The 26,379-nt window shown below is 42.7% G+C and overlaps 2 protein-coding genes across 5 annotated transcripts; both read left to right on the forward strand.

Moving 5' to 3' along the window:
* The first annotated feature begins 2,873 nt into the window (after positions 1-2,873).
* On the forward strand, positions 2,874-21,774 carry LSM14A (LSM14A mRNA processing body assembly factor). 4 transcript variants are annotated; one of them, XM_041396242.1, is made up of 10 exons: positions 2,874-3,238; positions 11,735-11,898; positions 13,108-13,240; positions 14,199-14,321; positions 16,062-16,238; positions 16,547-16,609; positions 17,210-17,389; positions 18,837-19,008; positions 19,855-20,083; positions 21,110-21,774. In XM_041396242.1, the coding sequence occupies exons 1-10, from the start codon at positions 3,118-3,120 to the stop codon at positions 21,131-21,133; spliced, it is 1,386 nt and encodes a 461-aa protein (XP_041252176.1). In that variant the 5' UTR covers positions 2,874-3,117; the 3' UTR covers positions 21,134-21,774. The 4 variants fall into 4 exon arrangements, with proteins under 4 accessions (XP_041252176.1, XP_041252177.1, XP_041252179.1 ...); XM_041396243.1 differs by having other exon boundaries at positions 14,202-14,321; XM_041396245.1 differs by lacking the exon at positions 16,547-16,609 and having other exon boundaries at positions 2,875-3,238; positions 14,202-14,321.
* A 1,190-nt stretch (positions 21,775-22,964) lies between these two features.
* SS18L2 (SS18 like 2) lies at positions 22,965-24,444 on the forward strand. Its single transcript, XM_041396246.1, has 3 exons — positions 22,965-23,117; positions 23,230-23,306; positions 23,893-24,444. Exons 1-3 carry the CDS (start codon positions 23,049-23,051, stop codon positions 23,978-23,980), a joined length of 234 nt encoding a protein of 77 aa, XP_041252180.1. The 5' UTR covers positions 22,965-23,048; the 3' UTR covers positions 23,981-24,444.
* Positions 24,445-26,379: the final 1,935 nt, after the last annotated feature.

Raw genomic sequence — 26,379 nt, forward strand, 5'->3', positions numbered from 1 at the left:
CAGTCAGGAGTTGTGCAGAGCCAGAAGGGCCCCCCTGAGCCTCCTTTTCTCCAGGCTGAGCCCCTTTCCAGCTCCCTCAGCTGGTCTTCATAAGATCTCTGCTGTAGATCCTTCACCAAACCTGGGTCCCTGCCTTGGAAGGCAGAATATGTCTAAATTTAGTTTCATGCGCTTCAGTTGCAAATGACTTTCATTTTAAAAACGGCTTATAGGAATTTTGGAGCTTGCAAAGTTAATTGTAAATACTTGTTTAATAACCTAGGCAGGACTTGATGGTGAGACTTAGGAATATTTGTCATCAAGATGGTTAGAATTTAACCCTTAAGTGTTTCTAGGGGGTAGTTTTCTATTCCTAGGCATCTGTGCAGATTTTGTGTTTGTCTGTTTTGGGTTTTGTTTTTTGTTGTTCATTCTGGCCAACTTTTCTCTTCCAGAAACTTACAGGTTGTTTCAGAAAAGGCTGTTAAGCCTGTCCAGCCTAAGGACAGTGAGAGGAGCCCTGGCCCTGTGTGTCCCTCTGTGTCCCTGTGCTGCTTCTCTTTCCCCGGCTAGCTGATGATAAGAGAGGGGGGTGGCAGATTTTCCCCCTGGAGCTCCGTTGAATCCCAGTTGTCGATTGTTTCGGCACTGTATAAAACACAGGCAGTGCACACGGGTCCCAGGGAAACTTTATTTGATGGTAAACTTCCCCTTTTTAACTCCTGATCAAGGGGCGAACAAAGACTTATATCTCAGGGAAAAGTCAGGGGAAGGCCCCACTTTCAACAAAGGGAGAAAGAACCTAGGCGGGGAATAACAGTAGTGAACCAATAAACTTCCAAGGGAGAAAGAACAGTTTCACAAATGGGTAAAGTTTGGAGAAATAGAAACTAGAAACTAGCTGACGAAATAACTAGGAAAAGGCGGAGACAAAAACCAAGCACCAAGGAAAACCACCAAATCACAAATCAAACCATAAACCTACTAATAAAACAAAAAGCACGATACAACATCCCTGTGTGTCCCTGCCTGTCTGCCTGTCTGTGTGTCCCTGTGTGTCCCTGGGTGTCCCTGTGTGCAGAGGGCAGGGCAGGCCCAGGCTCTGCTCCGGGCCCAGCCATGGCCCCAGAGCCACGGGCAGGGCTGAGCCCAGGAGCTGCCCCTGCCCAGGAGGCAGAACTGCTGCCCTGGGCCGTGCCAGCCCTGAGCAGATGGGGCAGAGAGGCTGTGCAGTCTCCTCCCTGGGGACATTGCAGAGCCACAGGGACACACTGCTGTGCCTGTGCTCTGGGATGCCCCTGCTGGAGCAGGGAGGTGGCACCAGAGCAGCCCTGTGGGCCCTGCCAGCCTCACCCATCCTGGGATTCTGTGAAAAATAAACCCTCTCAGTTTTCCATTTGATTTCTCTTCTGAAATGCTCATCTATTGTGTCCCGAGCTCAAAGAAATTTCTATTTCCTCTTCTAACTACATGATCTTGGAACCCTTATTCTATAAATGTAGAATGGAAAGTAGACATGTGGTTCTGCAACTAGTCCTGACTATGAAATAAATTTTAATGTCCATTTTTCTAATACTGTGGCATTAAACTGGGTGTTTCCATAAAAACCATCTCCAGTTTTGAGAGGCAGATGAGAGAAGTTTTAGGAAGATATGCACCAGCCTCTCCTCTCCTCTCCTCTCCACTCCTCTCCTCTCCAGACAGCAGGAAATCCATGTAACACAGGCTGTTGCTGATCCTCTACACTGTTACAAGCCTCTCCACCTCGTCCAACAGAGGTTGACACTCAGCCACAGACCAGCCTCTTTCCTTGTAACAGAATATTTGTTGTTTCTCCAAACAGAAGCTTTACTTTGAGCTGAAGTACAAATGCAGAGTTCCAACAGTGGTGTCCCACAGACTTGATACGGTCTATCCAGCCACTTACAGCAGAGCTTTGCTTCACAATCTGTCAGGCAGTTCAGGGCAGGCTGGGAGCAGTTACAGTGAAGCTCCCTGGGCCCTCCAGTCCTCCTGGAAACTTTACAGCCGGCTCAAATCGGACACAAAGCTTCCAGGAGTCCAGCCTGGCTCCTGCCGAGGCACCTGCAGGCCCCTTCTGGAAAAGTCTGGCTTGTTATTGCATTTCAGAGGTCAATTCTGAACAGAATACTTGCTAAATCTTTGTGACATGATAATGTCCAGTTGCTGAGACAAAAGCTAAGCCACCTTTCCAGAAGCTGGTCTTTGTGGTGGTGGTTTCCAGGGGGCTGAGGCAGTACCATGGCCTCCAACAGAAGCCTCATTTGTGATTCTTTCTTAAGGTGCACAAATCAAGTGCAGTCACAAAATCATGAGGTGTTTGTGTGTTTTACTTGTACTAAAAGGGTGTTTTTCCAGGGTTAGTCCCACACTTTGGTCAAGATTTCATCAACAACTGTGTTGCGCAGTGCTGGCTGCCAGGATGTGACACTCAGCAGAGTAAAAGGGAATCCCCGTGAAACACGAACTGATGCTATCCCCCCGCTCCTGTGCTTCTTCTGCGGTTGTCGACTGCCCATGGTGATCCCCGGGATTTGCCGTTCAACGACCGGGCCCCTCAAACAGTCCGAAACCTCCACCACCAAAGCTCCTGTCAGCTGCCCGGTGACCGCCCACGAGCTGCGCCAGGGCCGGGGCTGCCGAGCGACGACACCGGACCGGCGGGCCGGGGCAGCGCTGGGGGCTGCCGGGCCGGGCGGTGCCGAGCGGGGCCGGGCGGTGCCGAGCGGGGCCGAGCGGGGCCGAAACCCCGCGCTCCGCTCCCGCCGTCGCGCGTGGGACCTCGACACCTCTCCGCGACGTTCCCGCCCCCAACTCAGCGTCCCCCGTCCGCAGCTCTCGCGAGAGTAGCCGGGCTCCCGGCATGCACCTGGCGGGCCGGGCGGGGGGCGCTGTGAGGGAAGATGAAGGCGGCGGCCATGTTGGGAGCCGCGGGGCGCGGGCCGTGTTGAGCGCTCCGCTGAGGGCTCTGCCGAGGGTTCCGCCGTGTGGGAGCGGCGGCTCGGGGCGACAGGAGGACAGCGCCTACTACGACTCAGAGGCGGGCTTGCTCGGCTACTTGTGCCTGGTTTAAGGAGCCCTCGGCAGCGGCGGTGTCCCTGACCGAGAAGCAGCGCCATGAGCGGGGGGACGCCCTACATCGGGAGCAAGATCAGCCTCATCTCCAAGGCTGAGATTCGCTATGAGGGGATCCTGTACACCATCGACACCGAGAACTCCACGGTGGCGCTGGCCAAGGGTAAGGACGCGGCCGGCGGGAGGAGCGGGCCAGCGGCGCTCGGGGAGGGGCGGGAGGGGAGCGCGGCCGCGGGACGGGATGGAGGCCGCGGGACGGGATCGGGCCAGGAGCCGGAGCCGCGGCGCTGGCCGGGCGCTGAGGAGGCCCGGCGGGCAGCCTGCAGCCTGCGGGAGCTCGGTCAGAGCCCGCCTCGTCCCGCCGTCCTCCCGGCGGGGCGGCTGCGGGGGAGGTGGAAGCGAGAGAGGGTCTGGCTGTGAGAGCGGCGGCGCTGCGAGGGCCCGCTCCCCCCGTGCCTCCCGCTCCGGGAAGGGACCTCGCGGCGAGGAGCCGGCGGCGGTTCCGTGCCGGGGGCTGCTCGGAGGTGTTCCCAGTAGAGTGCAGGTATGAAGCCCGTGGCGGGGGAAGCCGTCCAGTGCTAGTGCGTGAAAGGGAGTAGGAGGGGGAGGCTAGAAAGAGTTTTTCTTTGCGTCGTTAAGAATTCCAGACCTACAGGCTATAGGGCCACGTATGACTGGATTGCTGTGCATCTTAGAACGGCAGACAGCTAGGGTCTGAAGGGGATCCTGCGTGCTGGATTACCGACAAAAGCTGAACGTAAGCTGTTAATTTTGGAGGTATATGGCACGGTGTAGTTCGAAATGGTACGAGAATGTTATGTGCCTCAAGATATACACATACACACACATTTATATGTCGGGAAGGAGAAGGGATCTTTGTGAATGTATAAGAAAGTTAGAAAGACAGGTTTACTGAGAAGAGAGTTGGAGGCAAAAAAGAGAATTTTTGAAACTGGGCATCCGAAGGACTTCAGTGTTTCTCATGCATGATAATTCATTCTCAAGGTAAAACATTAAGTCAGAACTTTTAATAACCTCTTTAGAATAGATTCTGCATCACTCAGCGTTTTTTTTCTTTACACTTCTTGCATCTATGAAGTCTTGCTAAGTAATCTAAATCAATATGTAAAAGCAGAGAGTCTATGTAGCCATTAGGGAAGAGGAAAAATGAGTCCTTGTAAATGAACTATTTGGGACAGAGAGGATTCCAGAGCTCGGTTCCGGGCCGATAGGAAAGGTTTAACACGTTCTGCACAGCCCTGGGTGCCGCTGCATGCCATGAACGCGTTTGCTTTCGCTGGCCTTTGTGGTAATTCTCGTTTGTGCGCTGTGTCACTTTAAGGCCTTCCCTTCTCGCAAGCAACACCCCCCGTTATTGTTTAAGAAATAGGTTACTCTGTTTTGTAAATTGTGATACATGGGCTTTGAAACACCTGAAGTTGCGTTTGGTCCCCGGCTTGCACATTTCACTTTACGGGGCAGTTAGCTTGCATTATGTGATTTTTACTTATTTCTGAAGTTGCCTTTAGGTTAAATTGCCTGGCTGGAGTTGCATTATCTACTTCGAAAGGACAGCTGGTTTTGGTTTATGCAAGTAAAAGCTGGATATTGTGATTAAAAAGAAATGTTCAGAAATTCCAGTTGCATGCTGTGATTGTTAAGGTTTGTGCAAAAGCACATAGAAAAAGAATCATATCCTTGAGGACCTTGTGATAGTCTTGTCCAAAATTAGACTGATTTAGTGCTGACCAAGCCAATTTTGCATGACTTCTCGAGAGTGGTTAAGTCATGTTGTGGTGTATCTGCCAAAGTGTGCATATTTAAGATAGATCAAACTGCAGTTGCAAGTCTGATCTGCTCTCTTCTCATTGCTCTCATCAGAAATGTAAATCTAAACCACTGAAGTTACTTCAATAAAACTTGGCTGAGTTCGCTGAAGAATGTGTATTTTGTAATAGTGTTATGATTCAGAAGAGAATAAACCAGTATTTCTAGGCAGCCTGGAACCAAAAGTCTTGGAGTTAATGTGGAGCTGCAAACAACAATATTAGACCGCAGAGCAGTTGTCTGTGCTCAGGAGCAGAATGCTCCACTCGAGAGTATTGGAGTTTCTGCAGGCCCAGGCCACTGAGTGGATGTGACAGTGTACATGTGAGGTGGCAGGTGTGTTAATTACTGCCCAGGTCTGTTTGTGAAAGAAGCAGAACTTGTGCTTTAGCTGTAGGTATGTTGATCAGGTGATAGTGCCTTTTCTTCTTGTGCTGGGTCCAGAAATCAAACAGAACTGTTTAGGGTGAATCTTGACCACAATTTTTTTTTTTTTTTTTTTTTTTTTTTTTTTCCCTTCTCGCAAGCAACACCCCCCGTTATTGTTTAAGAAATAGGTTACTCTGTTTTGTAAATTGTGATACATGGGCTTTGAAACACCTGAAGTTGCGTTTGGTCCCCGGCTTGCACATTTCACTTTACGGGGCAGTTAGCTTGCATTATGTGATTTTTACTTATTTCTGAAGTTGCCTTTAGGTTAAATTGCCTGGCTGGAGTTGCATTATCTACTTCGAAAGGACAGCTGGTTTTGGTTTATGCAAGTAAAAGCTGGATATTGTGATTAAAAAGAAATGTTCAGAAATTCCAGTTGCATGCTGTGATTGTTAAGGTTTGTGCAAAAGCACATAGAAAAAGAATCATATCCTTGAGGACCTTGTGATAGTCTTGTCCAAAATTAGACTGATTTAGTGCTGACCAAGCCAATTTTGCATGACTTCTCGAGAGTGGTTAAGTCATGTTGTGGTGTATCTGCCAAAGTGTGCATATTTAAGATAGATCAAACTGCAGTTGCAAGTCTGATCTGCTCTCTTCTCATTGCTCTCATCAGAAATGTAAATCTAAACCACTGAAGTTACTTTAATAAAACTTGGCTGAGTTCGCTGAAGAATGTGTATTTTGTAATAGTGTTATGATTCAGAAGAGAATAAACCAGTATTTCTAGGCAGCCTGGAACCAAAAGTCTTGGAGTTAATGTGGAGCTGCAAACAACAATATTAGACCGCAGAGCAGTTGTCTGTGCTCAGGAGCAGAATGCTCCACTCGAGAGTATTGGAGTTTCTGCAGGCCCAGGCCATTGAGGGGATGTGACAGTGTACATGTGAGGTGGCAGGTGTGTTAATGAAAGCCAGGTCTGTTTGTGAAAGAAGCAGAACTTGTGCTTTAGCTGTAGGTATGTTGATCAGGTGATAGTGCCTTTTCTTCTTGTGCTGGGTCCAGAAATCAAACAGAACTGTTTAGGGTGAATCTTGACCACAATTTTTTTTTTTTTTTTTTTTTTTTTTTTTCCCAAAAAGGGGCAAAAAAAAAAAAAAAAAAAAAAGCCAAAACACTTCATGCTTTCAGTTGCTGAGCTGTGCAGTGTGTGTGACATGACTGTTCCCTGAATTGAATGCAGGGCACCTCAGCATTGTTCGTATTCTAACTGAGGGTACTGAAATGTGACATGAAGTGCAAAAGTAGAGGCAGAGTCTGTTCTTGACTAACTACAGATTTGCCCAACCATAGGATTTGTGTGGGCAGAACCAAAATCAGAGATTAATCTCATGAAGTTGAAATACTGTTTTTGGGTTGCCAGCACAGGCTCTAGTCCTTCCTTACTAGGGGCAATCTGCTCTAGTTCTCTGATCAGCATTTTGTTTACAAAGTGCTGATATTTTCACTAAGCAAAACTTGTGGCCTCTATCTCACAGTTATAGAAAGATAGGAAGTATTAAATATCGAACATAACATTTTTAACCTAAGCTGGAGTCTGATAAGGTGAAGTGATGCATCCTTTCACAAAGTGTATAAGTGTATAGTTATTTAAATAACAGTAGAAACACCCATCCATAGTGGATTCCAAACACCAAGCAAGCTGTGCAGACATTTGAGGTCCTTAAATGTTATTAGTGCATATGTTTTCTTTAGATCAACAGCTTTTCAGAGACAGTGTCTGCAACCAAAACCCACTCACTCCTATTGTCAAGCCTCAAGTTAAAATAACTGGAAATGTCCTTCTAGTTCGTGGTTCTAGGTAACACTTAGTTTTTTAATAACTCATTATTAATTTTAAAACGTCATTAACCCAAGTAATTTAAGAGGAGTTTGCAAGCTATGGTTAGTTTTCTTGCTGGAAAACGATTGGTGCCCTACCTGGGGCATTTACAGAATAATCACAGTGCTTGATTGCTTGATCTTAAATGTTGTAGCACTAAAAAGGAGATGTGATCTTTCATATTAGTTGTACATAATGCTTTTCTATTTCAAGGCTCTGATTTAGAGAGAGTTATTTTTAATGCAGATAAGCTGTGTTAGAACAGCCATATTGTGTCAGAAAAAGCTTTGTTCCTTCAACAACAGGGAGTCCTTAGGTATATAAGAAACAGAATTACATATTGTCTCTGCTATAATGCATCAGTTCTCAATTAGCAACTCTTGGACCACTGAGAGTTGCATTTGTGACCTTGATAATTGATAGATACTAGTGAAACAGCTTTTGGTAATTTTAAGAAGTAGTTAAACTTCTGGCGTTTTCAACCATATGTGATAGTGTTGTCCATGTAATTACACATCCAAAGGAAAACTTCCCTTTCAGACTTCTACAGAACATTATTTGCTGGTGAAAGACTCAGAAATGCAGACAGAGGAAAGTTGAAATCCTGAGCTTGAGCTTATTCAGGGGTGGGAGCAGGAAAGGGAAGGGTTACATTTCTATCAGTTTTTTAGGAATGTATTTTTTAGTCAGTTAAGTAACATGCTTCTTGGATGTCTTGAAGGTTAGGGCCTGTGTGCCAAACCAAACTTGGGCACAGTATGTCACAGCAGAAAAATTCCTCTTGTCAAAGCCTGCTCCATCTCCCTGCAAGTAAGGGAATGCAGGCTGAGGTAATTGTTCTGGGGGAAGGAGCTGCTGTGGTGTGCAGGCATCAAAGCACGTTTGCAGTGCAAGGGTTGTGATGTGTGGAGAGGTGGCAACTGAAATGACTTGTGGTGGTGGTCGGTGTCAGTGGTCGTGCTCCTCCGTGCCTTAGGAGCAGGGGGGAGCTGGCGTCTGTGTGCGTTTGCTCCTCGGGGAGCCAGGAGAGCGGCCGTGCTGTGCGCAGCCCGAGCTGCCTGTTCGCGGCAGTTCCCCTTGTGGGCGAGCTAGCAGAGTCAGTGGCTTCACTTCTCATTAACATTCTGCTTAGATTCGCTGTGTTAATCAACAAGTAATGTATCTATTGACCAACTGACAGGGAAGGTTGCAATGCTGCCGTCCAATGCTACAGTAGTGTACTGTGGTAATATACATTAAAATATCGTATAGTAGTAATAGCACAGTCAAAATCTGTACAAAAATTTGCTCACAGCACTTTAATATGAAGCTGGTGGAACTACTTGGGCACAAGTGTATAGATTAATAGCCTCAAGAGAGTTAGTTATTTTAGCTAGCTACTGACTTATGTATATTTACTCTGACAAAAAAAAAAAGTTTGCTTTCAACATGTACTGCTTGTCCTTTTGTTTGCAAGTCCTTAAGCCACTTTAGCTCTTTCAGAAATAACAGAAAAAAACAATCCTGAAATAGACAAGGTAAAATTCATTAGATTTACTGCAGTGTAAGATTGTCTTTCGCAAGACAATATTTTTGTGCTTATTTTAATCTCTCACTCTTCAGTATTTTGCTATATGTGAACTACTGTGCCTTGTTCTGGAGGAAGGAGATGAGATAGTCTGAGGAAATTCCCCCAGAGTCAGAGCTGGACAGAGTTCTAAGCCTGCTGCTGCTCCAATACCTTGTGCTTTTGATACTCTGGCAACTTAGTATTTCTGAGCATGAGAAAACGTGGTAAAAGCTATTTCTTTCTAAAATCCTGCTATACTGGCCACTTCTGATATTAGACTTCTTACTTTCAAGAGCTCAGATTGTATTAAATCCTAATCTAAGTGAGGAAAACACAAATTGTAAAGGTGGGTATGCTTTTGCAATATACAAAAAATAACTTTCAACTCCTTAACACCCTGAAGGACCTGACTGGGCTACTTGTTAGGTAGCCCTTCCTAAGATTACCACACGCAGTTCTGGTTCCTGCTTTAAAAGGAACTTGGACTTGGAGTGGTTATGTGGTTGCTTGTGAGAATCAGGGGAGTTTGCTTACCCCTCTCCAGCAGAGCAAATCTTCATTGGATGAAATTGTGTTTATATTTTGCAGAAGACTGTGATAAAACCAGTTTGATTTGGGGCAGGGGAGAAGTAAAGGAAGAGTCCAGCTTTTAGTAGCAAGTCTTGATGTGTTTTATTGGTAAACCATTGTCAGTGTCTTGAGTTAGCTGCATAGACAGTTGAATCTCTTAAAGATTAATTCTAAATTTTGGCACTGAAGAACTTCCTTTTGATATTATGGTAATTTCATGGTGTGGAGAAAGACTTTGTTTTTTAACATACACTGAAATCCCTTTGCTTCTTTCAGTGCATCAGTAGAAGAAAGTCTGGTGGTTCCCTTTTTTTTTTTTTTTGGTTTAGAATGGAGAAAGGTAATTGCTGGGTGTTAGAGCTGTTCCTATATGTGTCATGGGACATGAGTATTAATATTAAAATACTTACCTGTGTAGTGTAGCTCTGACTTAAGAGAAATACTTTCAAAGCATATTTCTTCCACAGTTCATCAGTTTTATTTCCATGTAAAGACAAGATGCAGCCCTTCAACTTACTACCCTTTCTCTGTGGTGCTTCTATGGAGTAGTTTCTTCACTTTAGCTAGAAAGTAAAATCCTTTGGTAACTAACTGATCATACTCTGGCCATTTTTGTGCACCTTTGTAGATGAAATGGCTACTAGAGAAACCATTTCAATGTGGGACAGAGAGAAGCAGTACAAAACCAACTTTGGTTTTACTTACCAAGGCAGCGTGTCAAATGATGGAATGAAAGTCCAAGCTCATTTATTAGTTAGCTAATAAGTAGAGTGTAAGATGGCCAGAAATTGGGGATAGATCCACGGTCAAGACAGTAAAATAGAAAATCCTGGTGAATAAAAAGTAATGGAATGAATTGACCCAGGAATGCACGTGACCCACTGATAATGTTATTAAGCTACTGTGCATTACTTTGAGTTAATTTCTGCCAATTCTTAAGCTCCAGACACTTTTTTTCTGTAGAGGAAAAGAAGACAGATTCCTTTCCTAACAAGGACTGACATTAACTGAACAGTGTGTGCCTTTTTACATTGCTCACACTTTGTAGTACCATTCAGAGCAGACTTTCAGATGCACAGAAACAGAAAAGATCATGAAAGTCAGCTCACTAGATGATACACGAACAAAGTAATTGTAACTGCTTAATGTTATTTTTCTTTGTAGTGTGGACATGATCTCTTTACCCCTGAATTATGCTTCTTAAAAAGATTTTAATACCTGACTGTTAAGCTCTGTTTATGCAGTATCATAAGAAGCAACAGTGATGGAAGATGGCTGGTGCAGCCTGAGAAATGACTCAGTATCACTTTATATCTCTACGGGAGACTCTGCTTTTCTTGACTAATGATTCTGTGGCTGCAAATAAGTGCCTAATGATGTCTCCAAAATGTTGATGCATCTGAAAATGGAGGGAAATCTAATTCTGGTAAATGAAAGCAAAATACAGATTTTTTTTTCCTCAGCATAACCTGTACCTTGAAAAGCAAACACACACTTTCTAAAAGGCTGGAGCATAAACAATCATGAGGGATTGTTAAAGCTGCTACAAGTTTATGAAATTGTGATTGAATGTGACTGTCATGATTTTGGGGGTTTGGCTTTTTTTTGCCCTCTCTGGTTTCAGTCCATTGTTTAGTTTTTGCTTACACAGCTAGCCCTTGGAGACAAATCTCTTCTTCAGTTATTTCTTTGTTTCATTTGATACTCACCCAGGGTTGGCAGTGTGAGGGTGGGGAAAAGGACAGTGACAGCCAAGTGATGGTGTCCATGTAGTGGTAGTGATTATATGTAGTGCAAAAGGAAGAGCTTGATTGCTTCATTGCTGTGCAGTCCGAAAGCTGCTGGAATTCATACAAGGAATTTAATGTCTTGGTATGGTGCACACTAGGAAGAGAGTTACGCCCCAGTGAGTTTGCTTAATTTGGCAGAGATCATATGACATCATATGAACCTTACACCAGCAAGAAGAATGCATTTTGCTTAGGGAAAATTGTTTTATTAAAGTTTGAATCTCTTGAGAAATTCACATTTGATAGTTCTTAATATTCCAGGTTTTAGTAGTATTAGCATGTTTTTCCTGTTTTGCAAATGTAGAATATGAAGTATGTAGACTCATTTATTCCTTGATTCATAGGATTGACTTACCAGCGAAAAAAACCTGCCTTGCTGCTTCCCCTTACCCTCACAAAACAATTGAAATATTCAACATGTGATTAATAGCATAAGTGATGTCTCAGTCTTTCAGCTTGGATTTTAACTCAGATTTTTTTAGCTTAAATTACTTGTTTGTCTGAGGAGAGTTGATAATGGTGAAGAATACGATGCCTATTCAATATGGTGTTTTTTCTCAATGAAATGTTATCCTTTTTATTTAAAGCTGTTGGTCTCTGCAGTATATTTGGAACCCTTTTGTTGAATGTGGGACGTCTCATTCTTTTCCTCCCTTCCCACGTCCGCAGTTCGCTCCTTTGGTACAGAAGACAGACCGACGGACAGACCCATCCCCCCTCGCGATGAGGTCTTCGAGTACATTATATTCCGCGGCAGCGACATTAAGGACCTGACTGTCTGTGAGCCACCAAAACCTCAGTGCTCCTTGCCACAGGACCCTGCCATTGTTCAGGTAAGTCACAACAGAGTTGTAAATAGTTGTTGCTGAAGAGGTGACTTGCTAGCTTAAGTGCTCTCTAGCTGAGTGTTTAAAAATTAAAGTGTTCATCACTGTAAGGTTCACAAGCCAGTGTAAAGAACTCTGGAAGGATTTTCTTCTTTCACAGTCTTTAACTGTGACAATGAAGGTTGAAATCTAACTCTAGCACAGTGCACTACATATCAAAGCTGCTGTCTTTTCAAAACCAACTAATGGTGTTTTGTAGGTCTTGATGCCTTTTCTGAAAGGGACTTGGCTTAGGACACACAGTTCTTGGGAAGATCAGGCTTGGTATAAATCAAACGGAGTAAATGTTGCAATAGCTCCAGATAATTAGTGGCTTTTGTTTGCTTGTTAGTTTTATTTTTGTTTCAATGTTCAACATTTTTTGCTGACTATGACTTTAAAGTGTTCGTCTAGCTATGCTTTTAAACAGGCTTCATACTATAAGGCAGTTATTTGAATAGTGAATACTTGGTTTCTGAGGGGAAAGCAGCTTACAACTTTGAGGTCTTCAGATTTAGTTAGTCTGTCATTTTGTAATAAACAGACTGATAAATAGTTTTCTCAAAAATTTGTTGGCATGTTGATTGTGCTTATGGAGTATCTTAAAATCATCCCTGAGAGCAAGAGGAAATCTCTTGATTCAAATGGAAGTCAATAATCCCATGTAATGTGATTCTTCTACTTTATCTATTCTGTAGGATAAAATTCTTGAACTTCCTCATGATGTGCCCTTGTATTTCTCCAAGGACTTTTATTAAATTTGGTGCAAGTCCCTCTGTCAGTTGTAGTCAAGAGTGGTGAAGTTGCATTACTGTGAACCCCAATAATAGTGATAGCCACAGCCTCCTCCAGTATGCTTGAGTGTCTTATTGTACCTGTGGGGTTTGAAACTTCAAGGAAAAAGATAGGGCACTTCCTAAGTTTGCCAACAAAGCTTATATGTCTGTGTTTGACAAGAGAGTCTGGTGTCTGAGGCTGTAGGGAAAAGATTGCAAAATTTTGTGTTACTGTTTCCGCAGGTCTGTGATGGCGGAAGGGTAAAAGTGCTTTCTAAGCTGTACGTACTTGTGAAGAAAGTTTATTTTAGAATTTCTACGTGTCTTGCCTCACAGAACTGTTTCCTAATTCTGGTGTAAATACGAATTTTTGCTAGCGTGTCGTGTGTTTTGTCTTTAGTCTTCACTAGGATCTTCGACTACGTCTTCATTCCAGTCTGTGGGGTCCTACGGTCCTTTTGGCAGGATGCCTGCGTACAGTCAGTTCAGCCCGAGCCCGCTGGTGGGGCAGCAGTTCGGCGCTGTGGGAGTTGGTAGGTTCACTTTGGTTGTCTGGTGTTTTCCTGGGAGTGAAGCTCTCTGTGCACAGACTGTAATCATCACTGCTTAGAATTTCATCGGTGGCTTATCCTAAGGCAGATTCAAAGTCTTCCATCTCTGTTAGTTCTGCAGTTCAGCTCGAAAGTAGAGTTCTTCATAGTCTTTGCATCTTAAATCGAAATAATTATGATTGAGGACTAAATACCTCTCTCAGTATTCTTTATATTTCACAAGTGGTAGAGGCAGCCCCTCCAGGGAAGCCCCATAGCTGTGCTGTTGGGTTGAGCAGGTGCTGTGTGCCTTAACTAAGGATTTGGATTATTCAGCAACCATGTGCCAGTGCAGTCCTCCAGCTGTTCAGGAGGTGTTGGCTAGCTGGGAAATAGATGCTGGGAGTATTTGTGAGCTGCGTGGGCTAGTTGCTCCTTTAGCCTGCACATTCTCTCTGACACTCACCAACCAACTTTCCTTCCTCCCTGAGAGTTTGTTTCACAGTTTAGTTCTTCTCATAGGAACTTACAGTCTCAAAACTCTTCTGGCAGCAGTGTTACTCCTGGTACTGAAAACATTAGCCATGCAAAAGAGAGACTGTAGAATTGGCTGTAATCTGATACCAATTAACAGTATGTGACAGTAATATTTTTGCTGAAAGTATCTTACGTGGAAATATATACCAGTAACGTGTATGGCTCCATAAGATGACTGTGTTTTGTTTATACTTGTGATGGTGAAGTTAGAAGTGCTCTTTTGCTTTTCATTTTAGATTGAAAAATCAAGATACTAGTCTTACCAGCCTATGTACATACATCTGCTAGATTACACTCAAAATGTATGGGAAGGGCAGACTTACGTGTGCTCTAGAATAACTGCCTAATAAAGCTTCTCTAATCATGTAGTGCTAATTTAAAAAAAAGTAAACCAGATTTTACAACTATATTATTTCTTTCAAAGCAGGAGGTTCTTTAACATCTTTTGGAACAGACTCTTCAGGCAGTGCTAGCATGTCCCAAAGCACTGCAGTTGGTTCTGCGTTTACAACAGATGCAAGATCACTAAAAACACAGATGTCTCAAGGTAAAATCTTTTTTAGTGACTTCAGTCTTTTTTTGACAAGTTGTGCCTGTATGATTTTGGTGGTTGCCAGAAACATCAACCAAACAGCTGAATTCTCTCACAAAAACACTTGGTATTAAGCCCAGGAAACACTGAGAGGCTTTGTGTTTGCTCTTTAAGTGTGTTTTCTCTACATCTTGGAGTGCTGCAGGTGGTAACACATTTATTGTTACCTTTAAATCACCTGTAATGAGAAGTAGGGCTTAATTAAGTGAGATAGTGTTAGGAAGCAGATACATGTGGAAATTCAGTACTTAGTTTTGTTAATAACGTGGCAGAACTGCAGATACTTCATACTGAGAGAAATGGGAAGTCCTTCAGTTTAAAATTTTAAGATCTTTATTCCTAACTCTAGTTCTTCTGTTTGTGCATAGTTACATAGATGATATTAACAACAGACCTGATTTCCTGTAGAGGTGTTGACATGACTTTTAAATCAGCTTAATATTAACAGGAACTGTATGGATAGTTTATGTAATACTGGAAAAAATGAGATTCTGGATGATATTTGAATGGCAAAGAAAAAAGAAACTAAACACTGAACACCTTCACCCTCACCTTCATGCAGATGTTGTTAACATTGCTCCTTAAAAACCCAGACCCCATTATTTCCTGCTCTTCCACTCTTCCTTGCTGTCAAAGAGTGTGCCGAGATATATTCCTAATGCTGTTTTTAAATTATGCAGTCATGGTAAAAGGAAAAACACTTACAGCACATAGGCCTTTTTCCTAAATTCCAGCTGAGATTTGTATACCCGTTAGGAGTGTTTCTAGGACTAGTTGAGTGAGTTGCCAAAGATAGGTTCTGCTTTGTTGGATTAATGCAAGGGACAAAAGTATGCTGAGCATTTCTCTTTTGAAACAGAAGTTTGGTTTTCTGCAGTTAAAGCCTGTACGGTTTGTGGACATGTATGACATGTGCTCTGGGTGAACATACATTCTGCCACAACATTTCCTGTGCTTTTCTGAGTGCTTGCTTTTAGAAATACTTTTCATCCTTGTCAATTGCAAGTGTGTTATGGTTGGATTTATTGTTTTGTTCATGGGTTTGGTTTATTTTTTGTTTTCCTTTTGTTAGTTTTGTAATGAGATAGATAGAACCTTGTTCTTTCACTTACTGGGACTTGAGTCTTGGTCTAATTTCTTAGTGGATTTACCTATTTGGTGTTGTAAGCTTGTCTGGCTGGATCCATGGCTCTGTTCTGAAGGTGCTGCACGTGGCCCTGTGTGAGCAGTGCTGTGGGGGGCAGCTCCCCCAGCTCCTTCCCTGCACTGAGCCCACCCGTGCCGCTGTCCTTGCGTGGGCAGGGATCCTGCAGCAGTGCCTGAGCAGCACCACAGCTGCCTTTGGGAGCAGCCTCTTCCCACTTGGCATCCCAGGGAGGCAGAAAGAGCATTATTACCTCCAGTCAATGCCAAAGTTTGATTCCACAGCTAAGTGTACATCGTTAATGGGTTGGTAGGGATTGGGTGTCCCACCCATTATTTTATTTTAGAGTGAGGGAAGGGGTATTCCTAAACATCCTTTATTCTGAATTAGTGGATCTGATGGTGCAGATTTTTTTTTTTTTTTTTTTGACACAGCTGCCTTAACTGCCAAGGCAGATAAACCTGTCAGTCTAGATTGGTTGAGACCAGTAACTCCAGTAACTCACCTCTGTAGATGAGAAATAACCTGGTTTGGTTTGATTTTTTCCCCAGGTCGTTCAAGCCCTCAGATGGACCATTTGAGAAGGAGCCCCACCATGGAACAAGCTGTACAAACAGCTTCAGCCCACCTGCCCACTCCAGCACCAGTTGGGAGGAGGAGTCCTGTACAAACCAGACCTTTGGTGTCTGCAAGCCAAAAATCCCTAGAGAACCAAGAGCACAGACGAGGTAGCTTTGGATAGTTTTCATACAGCTTAATTCCTTCCATACACATACAAAGTGCTCTTTTAAAGGGTAGTATATAGGAATTTTCCTGCTGTCTATTGCTGGTAGGCTGGCCAGCAGAGACCTGGATTAGATACATATTTATTTTTAAATTTAAGCATATATGCTAAATTACTTTTTTTTTTATGATTTCAACATGTGATTTGCATTTATAGGTTTGGATTTTTTTAAAAATCTGAACTATATATACAAAAGTATGATCAAAAATATCTAATTGGATAAACAAATCATGTTTTTATTTCCAACTTTAGCTGAAGCACACAAGGTTTCAAGATCAGAAAATGAACTCAGAAATGAAAACAAACGACAAATTGGTAAATCATGTTTTGAGAAATAGCTATCGTTGCTTTCAGACCAATACGTTTTTTTTTTTTAAATTTGCTAAAATACATAAATTCTTTCACATTTTCCTTTGAGAGGGTAACAACTTTGCATTGAGCCAGAAGAATACAAGCAAATGAAGCCAACATTAAAGAGAAAAATCTTTTCTTGTTGTTTTATACTAAGAAATCAATTTAAATAAAAATATAAATCAAGTATATGTTTATATCATGGATTTATAAACATAATAGCCTGAAATAAAAGCCTTTCTAGAAAAATACTTGACTGAAAAGCCACTAATATTTTAACTTGTCTTCCAAAACCTTTTAATGACTTCTAAAGAGTCTTTTAGCACACAAATTTAGTACTGTTATGCTTTCTGTGTCACTTTTGTCGTTACTGTAAGTGAATTTACAAATTACAAGCTGCTCTGATGGGATTTCAAACAACAGGCATTCTCTTCATGCACTTCTGAAGTCCCAACCTGTTACCCCAGGAATTAGAAAGCAAACCAACACACAGAACACCCTCCACCATCTTCAGAGAAAAGCCAATCCACAAAGCAAAACCAAACAGAATTTCCCTCTTTTCAGTTCCAGGTGCACCCGCAGTACGGAGAGGCCGTGGAGGTCACAGAGGGGGCCGAGGAAGATTTGGTATTAGGAGGGATGGTCCAATGAAGTTTGAGAAGGACTTTGACTTTGAAAGTGCAAATGCACAATTCAATAAGGAGGAAATTGATAGAGAATTTCATAATAAACTTAAATTAAAAGGTAAAACAATTTTTACTTTAGATTTCAGCATGGAAATACTGTCTTGCTGTTTTGATCCTGCCTTGGAGAACAACTCTTACAAGGCATATAGTATTACGTCTTGTTTGCAGTCATTAAAAAATAAATTTAAAAACCAATTAATAAGTAAACTGGGGTCATATGTTAATTAAATACTTGGGTCACTGTTTGAGTTTTTAACGAATTTTAACTGGCAGATATCATCTGTGAAGTTCTAACAAGTCTCTGTTAAAAATGCAGATTACTTAACCAGAAGTCCCAATAATGTTTATTACTTTAAAGTTCTGGAAAGGATGCAATAAAAGAAAATTAATGTTTTAGGTTTTCAATTATTAGACCAAAATTATAATGTCGATTACAGATCAAAAGCAAAAGAGTTTGGGATCAGAACTTCATTGTAGTATGTAGAAGAGTTTGTTTGAAAGTTTCTAGCATTTCCTTGCTTTTATCCTTTTCCAGAGGAACACAGGAGTAGTTAGAAACCATGCTGCCAGCACTCATTTTCTAGCAGGCTTCTGTTTTGATTATCTAATTCTCTTGTGATCAGCCACTTGTTTGTTACACTGCTACACTATTTTTGGACAAAATTGTTGCAGATTAATACAGTGAGTGATTTCAATGAATGATTGGCTGAAAGCTGAGAAACAAGAGGTGGGAATGAATGGTCAGTTGTCAATGTAGAGTAAACAGACCAGTTGAGTCCCATACGATCTGTCCTGTGGTGCTCACTTGTTTTTCTGGATCATTTTTCAATCAGTTGATGGTTTGCTGTTGATACTGGTTTTTTCAGAATAATAAAGAGAAAAGGGAATGCTGACCATAAATAGCTATAGAAATGTTTGTGAGTGTGGTAGTTCTTGTGTGTGGTGTGAAAGGTTGAGCTGGTTGTCTGAAGTTTATGCACAGCATTGTGAGATTTAAGCTGTAGACATTTAGGAATGAGATTTGAAAATAGCAATAGCTGCTGCTGTTGAACAGTCAGCTTTGTTTTTGGTTAAAAACAGTGAGTTGAACTTGAGGCATTATTAGGAAATAAATACATCGCAAAGCAACCGAATGCTGGCCCCATGTCTCAGAGGAGATGGCAGCAAAACCAGAAAACAAAAGAGAAGGACAACGGGGACGAACAAAACCATGGGATGGCTTTTAGGAGGATTCACTGAATGAGGCTCTTCAGCCTGGGGAGGAGGTATCTGAAGAGGGGAGAAATTAGATGGGTATCAATTCTGTTCTGCTGCAGGATTTTTTGGTAACTAAACCCACAGAAAGCATAGAAACCTCCAGACAGCAATACATCCTAATTTACATGTCAGATTATTTGATTTCCACATTAAATTATTTTTGTAGCATTCAATATAGTTCCTCTCTGACTGGGAATAACTTAACAGTGCTGGTTTTTTTAGGCTTCTGTTTACTTTTTATTTTCCAGAAGATAAACTTGAGAAACCAGAGAAGCCCGTAAATGGAGAAGACAAAGGTGACTCAGGTGTTGATACCCAAAATAGCGAAGGGAATGCCGATGAGGAAGATCCACTTGGACCCAATTGCTACTATGACAAAACCAAATCCTTCTTTGATAACATTTCCTGTGATGACAATAGGTATGGCCTGCCAGGAGAAGCTTGTTAGTCTGCTTAATGCATGTTTATATCATAAGTATTGTCAGTGCTACTCATTACAACCAACTCTGAGTCAAAGGTGATTAGAGCTTATTTCCAGATGCAGCTGGCAAAAACAAAATGGGAATAAGAAGCACAAAATTTCTTTGTGGGCGAGTGCAGTATGGTCATAGGAAGTTATTTTAAGATGTTTTAGAGCCATGCTTTTAGAACGTAATGCACAGGCTCTAGAATCTCCTTTTCAGATTTACTAAGACGTGGAGGGGTTTGTTTGTATTGCTTTGCTGCTAAATTAACACTTCAGTTAAATCAATTATGACCCTGCTTTGGTAATGGTTTCTAAGCAGATTACATAACTGTCTCGGCCAGTAGTGTTGTTCAAACGGGCAGATAGCATTTCAGGAAAATTAAACCTTATCTTTTGCTGCTGCCTTTTTATTAGACACGATGTTGTGGATTGCTGACCTATTTTGACTTGCAGGAGGGGGAGGGGGAGTTGTTGGTTGTACTCACAGCCAGATAAAATAACATCTGTAACTGTAAGCTGTTTCTTGCTTCAAATGATACTGTGTGCAGAGGATACAGAGTGTGCTTTTCAATATGCCACATTCTTAGAGCATTATTAATATCTAATTAATCTAATCTATCTGTACCATGTTCCTTCTTGGTGAGTCCTGTGAACTGTGGCAGACACCTGGGTTTTTGTGGAAGGGATACTGTGGAGATTTCCCATGTGATTCACGAATCGTTTTTCACCCCACGGCCTTTCTGGCGCCTCTGCCTTCCTCCCCAAGTTTCACAGCAGTCCGTGTTGGTTCTGTGCTGCAGGGAGCGGCGACCCACCTGGGCCGAGGAGCGGCGGTTGAACGCCGAGACCTTCGGCATCCCCCTGCGCCCCAACCGCGGCCGCGGCGGCTACAGGGGCAGGGGCGTCATCGGCTTCCGAGGGGGCAGGGGCCGGGGCGGCGCCAGGGGCGGCTTCACCGCCCCCCGCGGCTTCCGCGGCGGATTCCGAGGGGGCCGGGGAGGCCGGGAGTTCGCTGACTTCGAATATAGGGTAAAGCGCACTTCGTGTTACTCTGACCCCGTCCGCTGTTCTGGGAAAGGGGTGGTCACGGTCTCCTGCTTTTAGATTTGATGTTGGACTAGAACTTTTTGAGTGGTATTTTGCAGGGGCTCTGAGCTACTTTTTTGAAAGTCCATTAATGCTGAAGTTTTAGTTACGTAGCATCATTTTACTGTCAATACTCAAAAATAAAGGTTGCCTTTCGTCACGTGCCCTGAGTAGCTATTTGATAGCTGGTATTGGGGAGGAGAAGAAAAAGAAGGGGAAAAAAGGTTCTGCAGATTGAATGCAAGTGTTAGAGATGTAAATTGCAAGCATTTTTCCAAGCAATATTGTAAAATACAAAGAATGAGGGAGAATAATTTAACTTGCTTCCATTGTGCAACAAACTTTTGAATTCTTTGTGAATGAGTTGGCACAAATCTTACAGACTGGTGTACTGGTTAGAATCAGACAGCAATCCAGACTGGTTCAGATAAACTAGGCTTTTAGAGTTCTGAGGGGGACAGAACAACAACTTCTGATAGTTTTTTTTACTGCATGAGCCGTTAGAGTTTTGCAAACAAGAATCTCTTGGATGGGGGATTTCATCACAGCACATTTCTCTCTGTTGTGAGAGAAACATCCCTCAGCTGTTCCTTGATTAGTTTTCAACAGTTAGTCCTATGACTTAAAGAAACTTCGGGTAGCTGAATGTGAATGGAAATGAGGGATTGAAGATTAGCAATTTGAATTTCTGAACAAGAGTTTTGCCTCCTTCCAGTTGAGTAGGAGGTGGTGTAAGGGCTGAGGATTTGTGCTGTGCTTTGTATTCGGAGTGATGAGCTGCTCTACTCAGTGCCAGACTGAGGGGGCTTCACCAGATGCCCACCTGATCTCCTCCAGAGGTCTCCTTTCTGCTGCAGGACGTGGGGAATAGCCTGCACAGCACAACTTCTCCCAGGGCTGTTGCTCAGATTAGTTTGTAGGGTTTGTTTTGCAAAATGAATTTTAACACTGTGCTTTTGTTCCCTCTAGAAAGACAACAAAGTTGCTGCGTAGTCTACAAGAAAGCTACTAACCAGGTGAACGTCTAGATCTTCTTGAATCAGAGAATTAGTTTTGATCTCTGCAAAGAATGAAGTTAATTTGCTGTATACTTGTCACCAGCACTGGGATTTAACTATTTAATTTCAAAGGGGTGTAATGCAGTTACTTTTGAGAAATGGCCATCTTTGAAAACAGTAAGCATTAAATATATTTGAGACAGAAGGATAAGTAATTTCTTATGTATAGTTAATTATAAGCAGTACTTCGATGGAGTTTTAAGTATTTTTTCATCACTGAAAGGATTTTTCTTATTACTAAACTGTATTTGATAATTGCTTCAAGCTGTAAGGACAATGGTATGCAGAAGGCCGTCGATACTGTGAGTGTTTTGACCCACCGAAGGTTGTTTTTTGGAAATCCTGTAAAATCCCTTTTGAGGTAGTTGTTCTTGTATCAACTAGGGTGCTGGACAGTAGAAAACTTGCTTTGTCAGTCAGATATGTACACACAGTAAATACTGTTTCTTAGGCAAAGGAAAGTTTTTATATAGTTGTAAAATTCCATTATATCCCATTGCCAAAGAAACATTACAAACTTTGTATAGCTGTATAAAAAGCAACTAATTTTTTAAAGAATAAACATTTTTAAGTCGGTAAACATACTGTTATTGCAGAAAGTTGATATGCTGAAGAACACTGAATTAGTTGGGTTTCTTTTTCTTTAGCAGCTTTTCAAGCTTAAATGTTTGATTTTATATTTGGACTGTAATGAAGTTTTGAAAATGTTCTTCCATTACACAAAACTGGATACACGCTTCACTGCTCTTGCAAGAATTTGATTTTGTAGTTTATGGCATATCACAGGATTTGACCAAGTTAAGGAAGTATTTTCAAAAAAAGGAGAAAAGGAATTTTCATATGTCAAGATTTGCAATTGATTTTACTTAGTGAGAAATATTAACTTTTTTTAATAATGGACCAGGCACACGAGTTGGTGATTCTCCTGGAATGCCTGGGATAAAAGTCTGTCTCCATTTGTCAATTCTTGAAACGTTAACTTTGTTGTAATACCTGTAGACATGAGCAATTTAAAGAATTCTTAGTGTTTGAAGTTGTTTGCATTTTGATAGACCGTAGCTTGGAGACATTGAGACTCTGGTTCTAAGACCACGAAGTCACAAATGACAGTACGGACTTTTTGCCAATTCTGGATAACTAGTTGCAACTTTCTGATATGCTGAAATAGAAACCTGGTCATTTGTGTCTGTGTATGTGTATGAAGGCCACAGGAATAAAGGGATCCAAAGATTACATCACTTTGATCTAATTTGCTGATTTATTTTTTTTTACTTCAGAATGTTCAGTGGTGATAAAGACGTGAAAAACTGCACTGTTGAAAAATTGGAATATTTAAAAGTGGTTGATGGAATCTTAATTTTATAACTTTTGTATAGCACTACAAGGAAGTATTTTGTAATTGGTTTCCTTATTAAGGTCAAGTATTTGACAGCTGTAGAAGTTAGATAATATTGTTTAGTAATGTTTTTGCATGTTTAACAACTGCCTTTTGGGATCCACAAGTCACGATTCTGAACACCTGTTGAGATTTTTGACCGTAGCGGCAAGTGCTGTCCTGTTGCAATAACTCTTTACTGTCTGAGGTGTTCCAGCTGTAAATACCCGGGCCGGGAGCCGCGGGCGGGGGTAAACCCTGCGTAGCCCCTCCCCGCCCGCCCAGGCTTTCTGTTTGGTTTTTTTTTTATTTTATTTTAAACCAGAATAAACTGTTCAGTAAAAGCGGCACGGCGGCGCTCGTTTGTTGCGCGCGGGGCGGGCTGGACCGGGCCGGGCTCGGCCGTTCCCGGCGGCAGCGGCGCGTGCGCGCGGCCGGGGGCGGGGCCGCCGCGCCCCCTCAGCCGGGAGCCGCCATGTCCGTGGCGTTTGTGCCCGAGCGGGTGCGCGGGACGGCGGAGGTGAACCAGGACACGCTGCAGCGGGTGAGCGAAACCGGGCCGAGACTGAGCCGGACGGTGACCCAGGCCCTTGGGGCAGAGCTGGCCGGGGCGGGGCGGAGGCCGGGGCGGGCGGTGACGGTGCTCTGTGCCGTAGCTGCTGGAGGAGAACGACCAGCTGATCCGGTGCATCGTGGAGTACCAGAACAAGGGCCGCGCCACCGACTGCGTGCAGTAAGTGACCGACGTGGGCGGGCAGGGCGGAGCGCTGGGGGCCCCGGTGTCGCTAACGGGAGTGAAACGCGGCTCGCGCTCCTAGAGCTCTCCTGCCGCTGCGAGGAAAATGCGTCTGGGCTTACGAAGGGGTTTCCCCAGAATCATTTTTAGAGATGTATATTGTGTGCTCAGGGTTCCCGTGACGCCCGCTCTGCCCTCCCTGCCCGAGCGTGCGCACCGAGCGGTGTCGCAAGCAGACGGCGGCTCTGCCGCCCCAGCAGCCGCGGGGAGCGGCTGCAGCTGCTCAGACCAGCCCGGCAGGCAGCTCTGGCCTCTCCCGCTCCGCTGCCGTTCTGGGCTTCCAGGGCTGCGAGCTCCATGTCCTGCTTCCCATCGAAGTTGGGTAGTAGCACATGCTCGGCTACCGAGTGCAGCTCAGTACGTCATACCGGGCTTCAGCATAAGAACACTAAGTTTCCCCTGATTTATTATTCTAGTTTTCTTTTTCCCTTACTGCAAATACTGATCAGCGTACATGAGTGCAAGTATGGGTAGTTGTCTAGAAAAGAACGTCTCCCAGATCCTATGTTTCTTCCTCTCATAGGTACCAGCATATCCTGCACAGGAACCTCATTTATTTAGCTACAATTGCTGATGCCACTCCGCCCAGGATGCAGAAGCCTGTAGACTGACAGCACTACCTGGATGGGAGCACTGCTGCTTTCAGAGGCTGTAGAAATAGTTTAGAGTCGCACTTTGAAAACCAAGAAGGTGTGGGTTTGAAAAAAAGCAGGTAAAAAGTAATCTGTACTTCTGCGTTTAAAATGTGAATGTAGTTTTCAGTGGAGTATTAGGCCAGCTTTTCTTGTTACTGTAACTAACACAGCTTAAGAATTATAATTATCACATTCCCTTTTCCCTCTGAAAAACTCAATTCAGTGTACTTCTGGGAATAGCCTGGTTCTCAAGACAGCACTATAGGAAGCAGAGCCCATTTCATGAGTATGGCTCTATAATAACAAGGTAAATGTTACTCGAAGTGAATCCTACCTCCAACATAGCAAAGTTGGGCATGTGTTCCATCTATAAAAGCAGTAGACTCTTGTATCCTGTATCAGAACAACTGTGCTAAATAAACTAAAGGTGTTCTTTGCAAGTTGTAGTATATTCTGAATTAATGTAATACATTAACAAAAGAGCTGCTCCGTGCTTTAGTCAAACAGAAACGTTAACTTTCCTAGGACTGGTGGGATTGCCACACTACTCAGCAATTATGTGTAAGGGAGAAACCCCAAAATTTTAGAAGCTTTTAACCAAGGCTTTTTCTCTGTGCTTGAAATGCTCTGTAAACAAGTCAATTTCTGCATAATCAAAATGGGTTCAGGTGCTCCCTGGGTACTGTCAGCACTGCTGGCCAGCTGCGTGCATGTGTGCTCCTATCCAGTAAGGAAGAAAGCAGCTTTGCACACCCCGCACACGGCATTCCAATACCACAATTAACACATACTAACCTAATAGCCTTGAGCACAGCAGGGAGGGGGACAGACTTTACTTTTTACTTACTACCATCAAAGTCATTGACTCTGATTCCTAAAAATTCAAGTAATGTGATTCCTATTATTTTAGAAGCTTTTACCCAAGTTTATTAAGGCTTTTTCTCTGTGCTTGAAATGCTCTGTAAACAAGTCAATTTCTGCATAATCAAAATGGGTTCAGGTGCTCCCTGGGTACTGTCAGCACTGCTGGCCAGCTGCGTGCATGTGTGCTCCTATCCAGTAAGGAAGAAAGCAGCTTTGCACACCCCGCACACGGCATTCCAGTACCACAATTAACACATACTAACCTAATAGCCTTGAGCACAGCAGGGAGGGGGACAGACTTTACTTTTTACTTACTACCATCAAAGTCATTGACTCTGATTCCTAAAAATTCAAGTAATGTGATTCTGGCAATGTTTACCTGCACTACTGCTTCAAAGTCCCTGTTGAGGCATCGTCTGTACCACATTCTTCTGTGACATCACTTGAGAAAGCAGCTTTAAAGATTGGACTGTGCATAAAGTTCATTTTTATATGATAGAGTCAGTAAGTAGGCAGTTGACAATTTTCAAACTGTTAAATAATCCCATGTTAATGTAATAAGATCTTTGTTTACAAACCGAAGTTACAGTTTAAGGTGCTGCTCATTTTCAGCAAGGTGCATATTTTAAACAGGTATGACCTATTAAATGTATATCTTTAATAAAGCAAATAGTTTACTTTTACAGAAGCTTTAAAATACAAACTGTACAGTTCCAGTTCAGAAGCGTTAGCTATTCACAAGAAGCACTGCAATAAGGGTAAGTTAACTAAGCACCAAACCCTTGCACTTGGCAGTGTAAGTGAAGTTTAAGGGCAAGACTCATTTGCCAAGTGCAACAATTCTTAAAATTACCAGTGTTCAGAACAATCGGAAGCAAAGGACAGAGTAGCACCCACGTGGTCAAAATGCAGACAAACTTTCTTTGTGTTCACGATTCACTTATGTAGGTCCAGAAACTTGCCAGCATTTGTAATTATGAATAAACTGCAAAAACTATAGCAATCATTTTGGCACTTGTTAGAAAAAAAGTTCAAAATTAAGTTTTCATTAACTTCCATTTTGGTCTTAGTATGAACAACCAAGTAAGTACAACCAAATTTGGGGTTTAATATTAGATCTAAACAACAAGATTTAGGAAACTCGAAACCATTCATGAAGTTAAATAACCACTAACATTTTCAGTGGGAGGTTTTCAAAATTATAGTAGTACAGACCATTAACAATTTACAGACAGAAGCCACACTGATTGTGCAAAGCACATTACTGTAAAAAGTCTATGTACAGCAAACAAATCTTTGTAAACATGGTAAGTATGAAGTTTCAGAAAACATGGTGACAACATCATAAATACAGGCAACATTGGCATCCTCAAACAGCACAAAAGGTAACAATCTGGGCCTGCAAATAGAGCCCGTCACCATACAAACAAAAAAGGTGGATGGGTTTTAAATACCCAAATGTTTAATAGTTTTAGTGTTGTGTATACTTTTTATTTTTATATATATATATA

This window comes from Onychostruthus taczanowskii, unplaced genomic scaffold (genome assembly GCF_017590055.1).
Source record: "Onychostruthus taczanowskii isolate IOZ18803 unplaced genomic scaffold, ASM1759005v1 scaffold127, whole genome shotgun sequence".
Classification (NCBI taxonomy): domain Eukaryota; kingdom Metazoa; phylum Chordata; class Aves; order Passeriformes; family Passeridae; genus Onychostruthus; species Onychostruthus taczanowskii.

What these genes read in the sequence shown, in the direction of transcription:
- LSM14A (XM_041396242.1), top strand. Translation starts at nt 3,118, where the DNA reads ATGAGCGGGGGGACGCCCTACATCGGGAGCAAGATCAGCCTCATCTCC. An exon ending in AAAAACACAGATGTCTCAAG is followed by an intron (nt 14,322 to 16,061) that starts GTAAAATCTTTT and finishes TTTTTTCCCCAG; the next exon opens with GTCGTTCAAGCCCTCAGATG. An exon ending in GAACCAAGAGCACAGACGAG is followed by an intron (nt 16,239 to 16,546) that starts GTAGCTTTGGAT and finishes TTCCAACTTTAG; the next exon opens with CTGAAGCACACAAGGTTTCA.
- SS18L2 (XM_041396246.1), top strand. Translation starts at nt 23,049, where the DNA reads ATGTCCGTGGCGTTTGTGCCCGAGCGGGTGCGCGGGACGGCGGAGGTG. An exon ending in ACCAGGACACGCTGCAGCGG is followed by an intron (nt 23,118 to 23,229) that starts GTGAGCGAAACC and finishes TCTGTGCCGTAG; the next exon opens with CTGCTGGAGGAGAACGACCA. An exon ending in CGCGCCACCGACTGCGTGCA is followed by an intron (nt 23,307 to 23,892) that starts GTAAGTGACCGA and finishes TTCCTCTCATAG; the next exon opens with GTACCAGCATATCCTGCACA.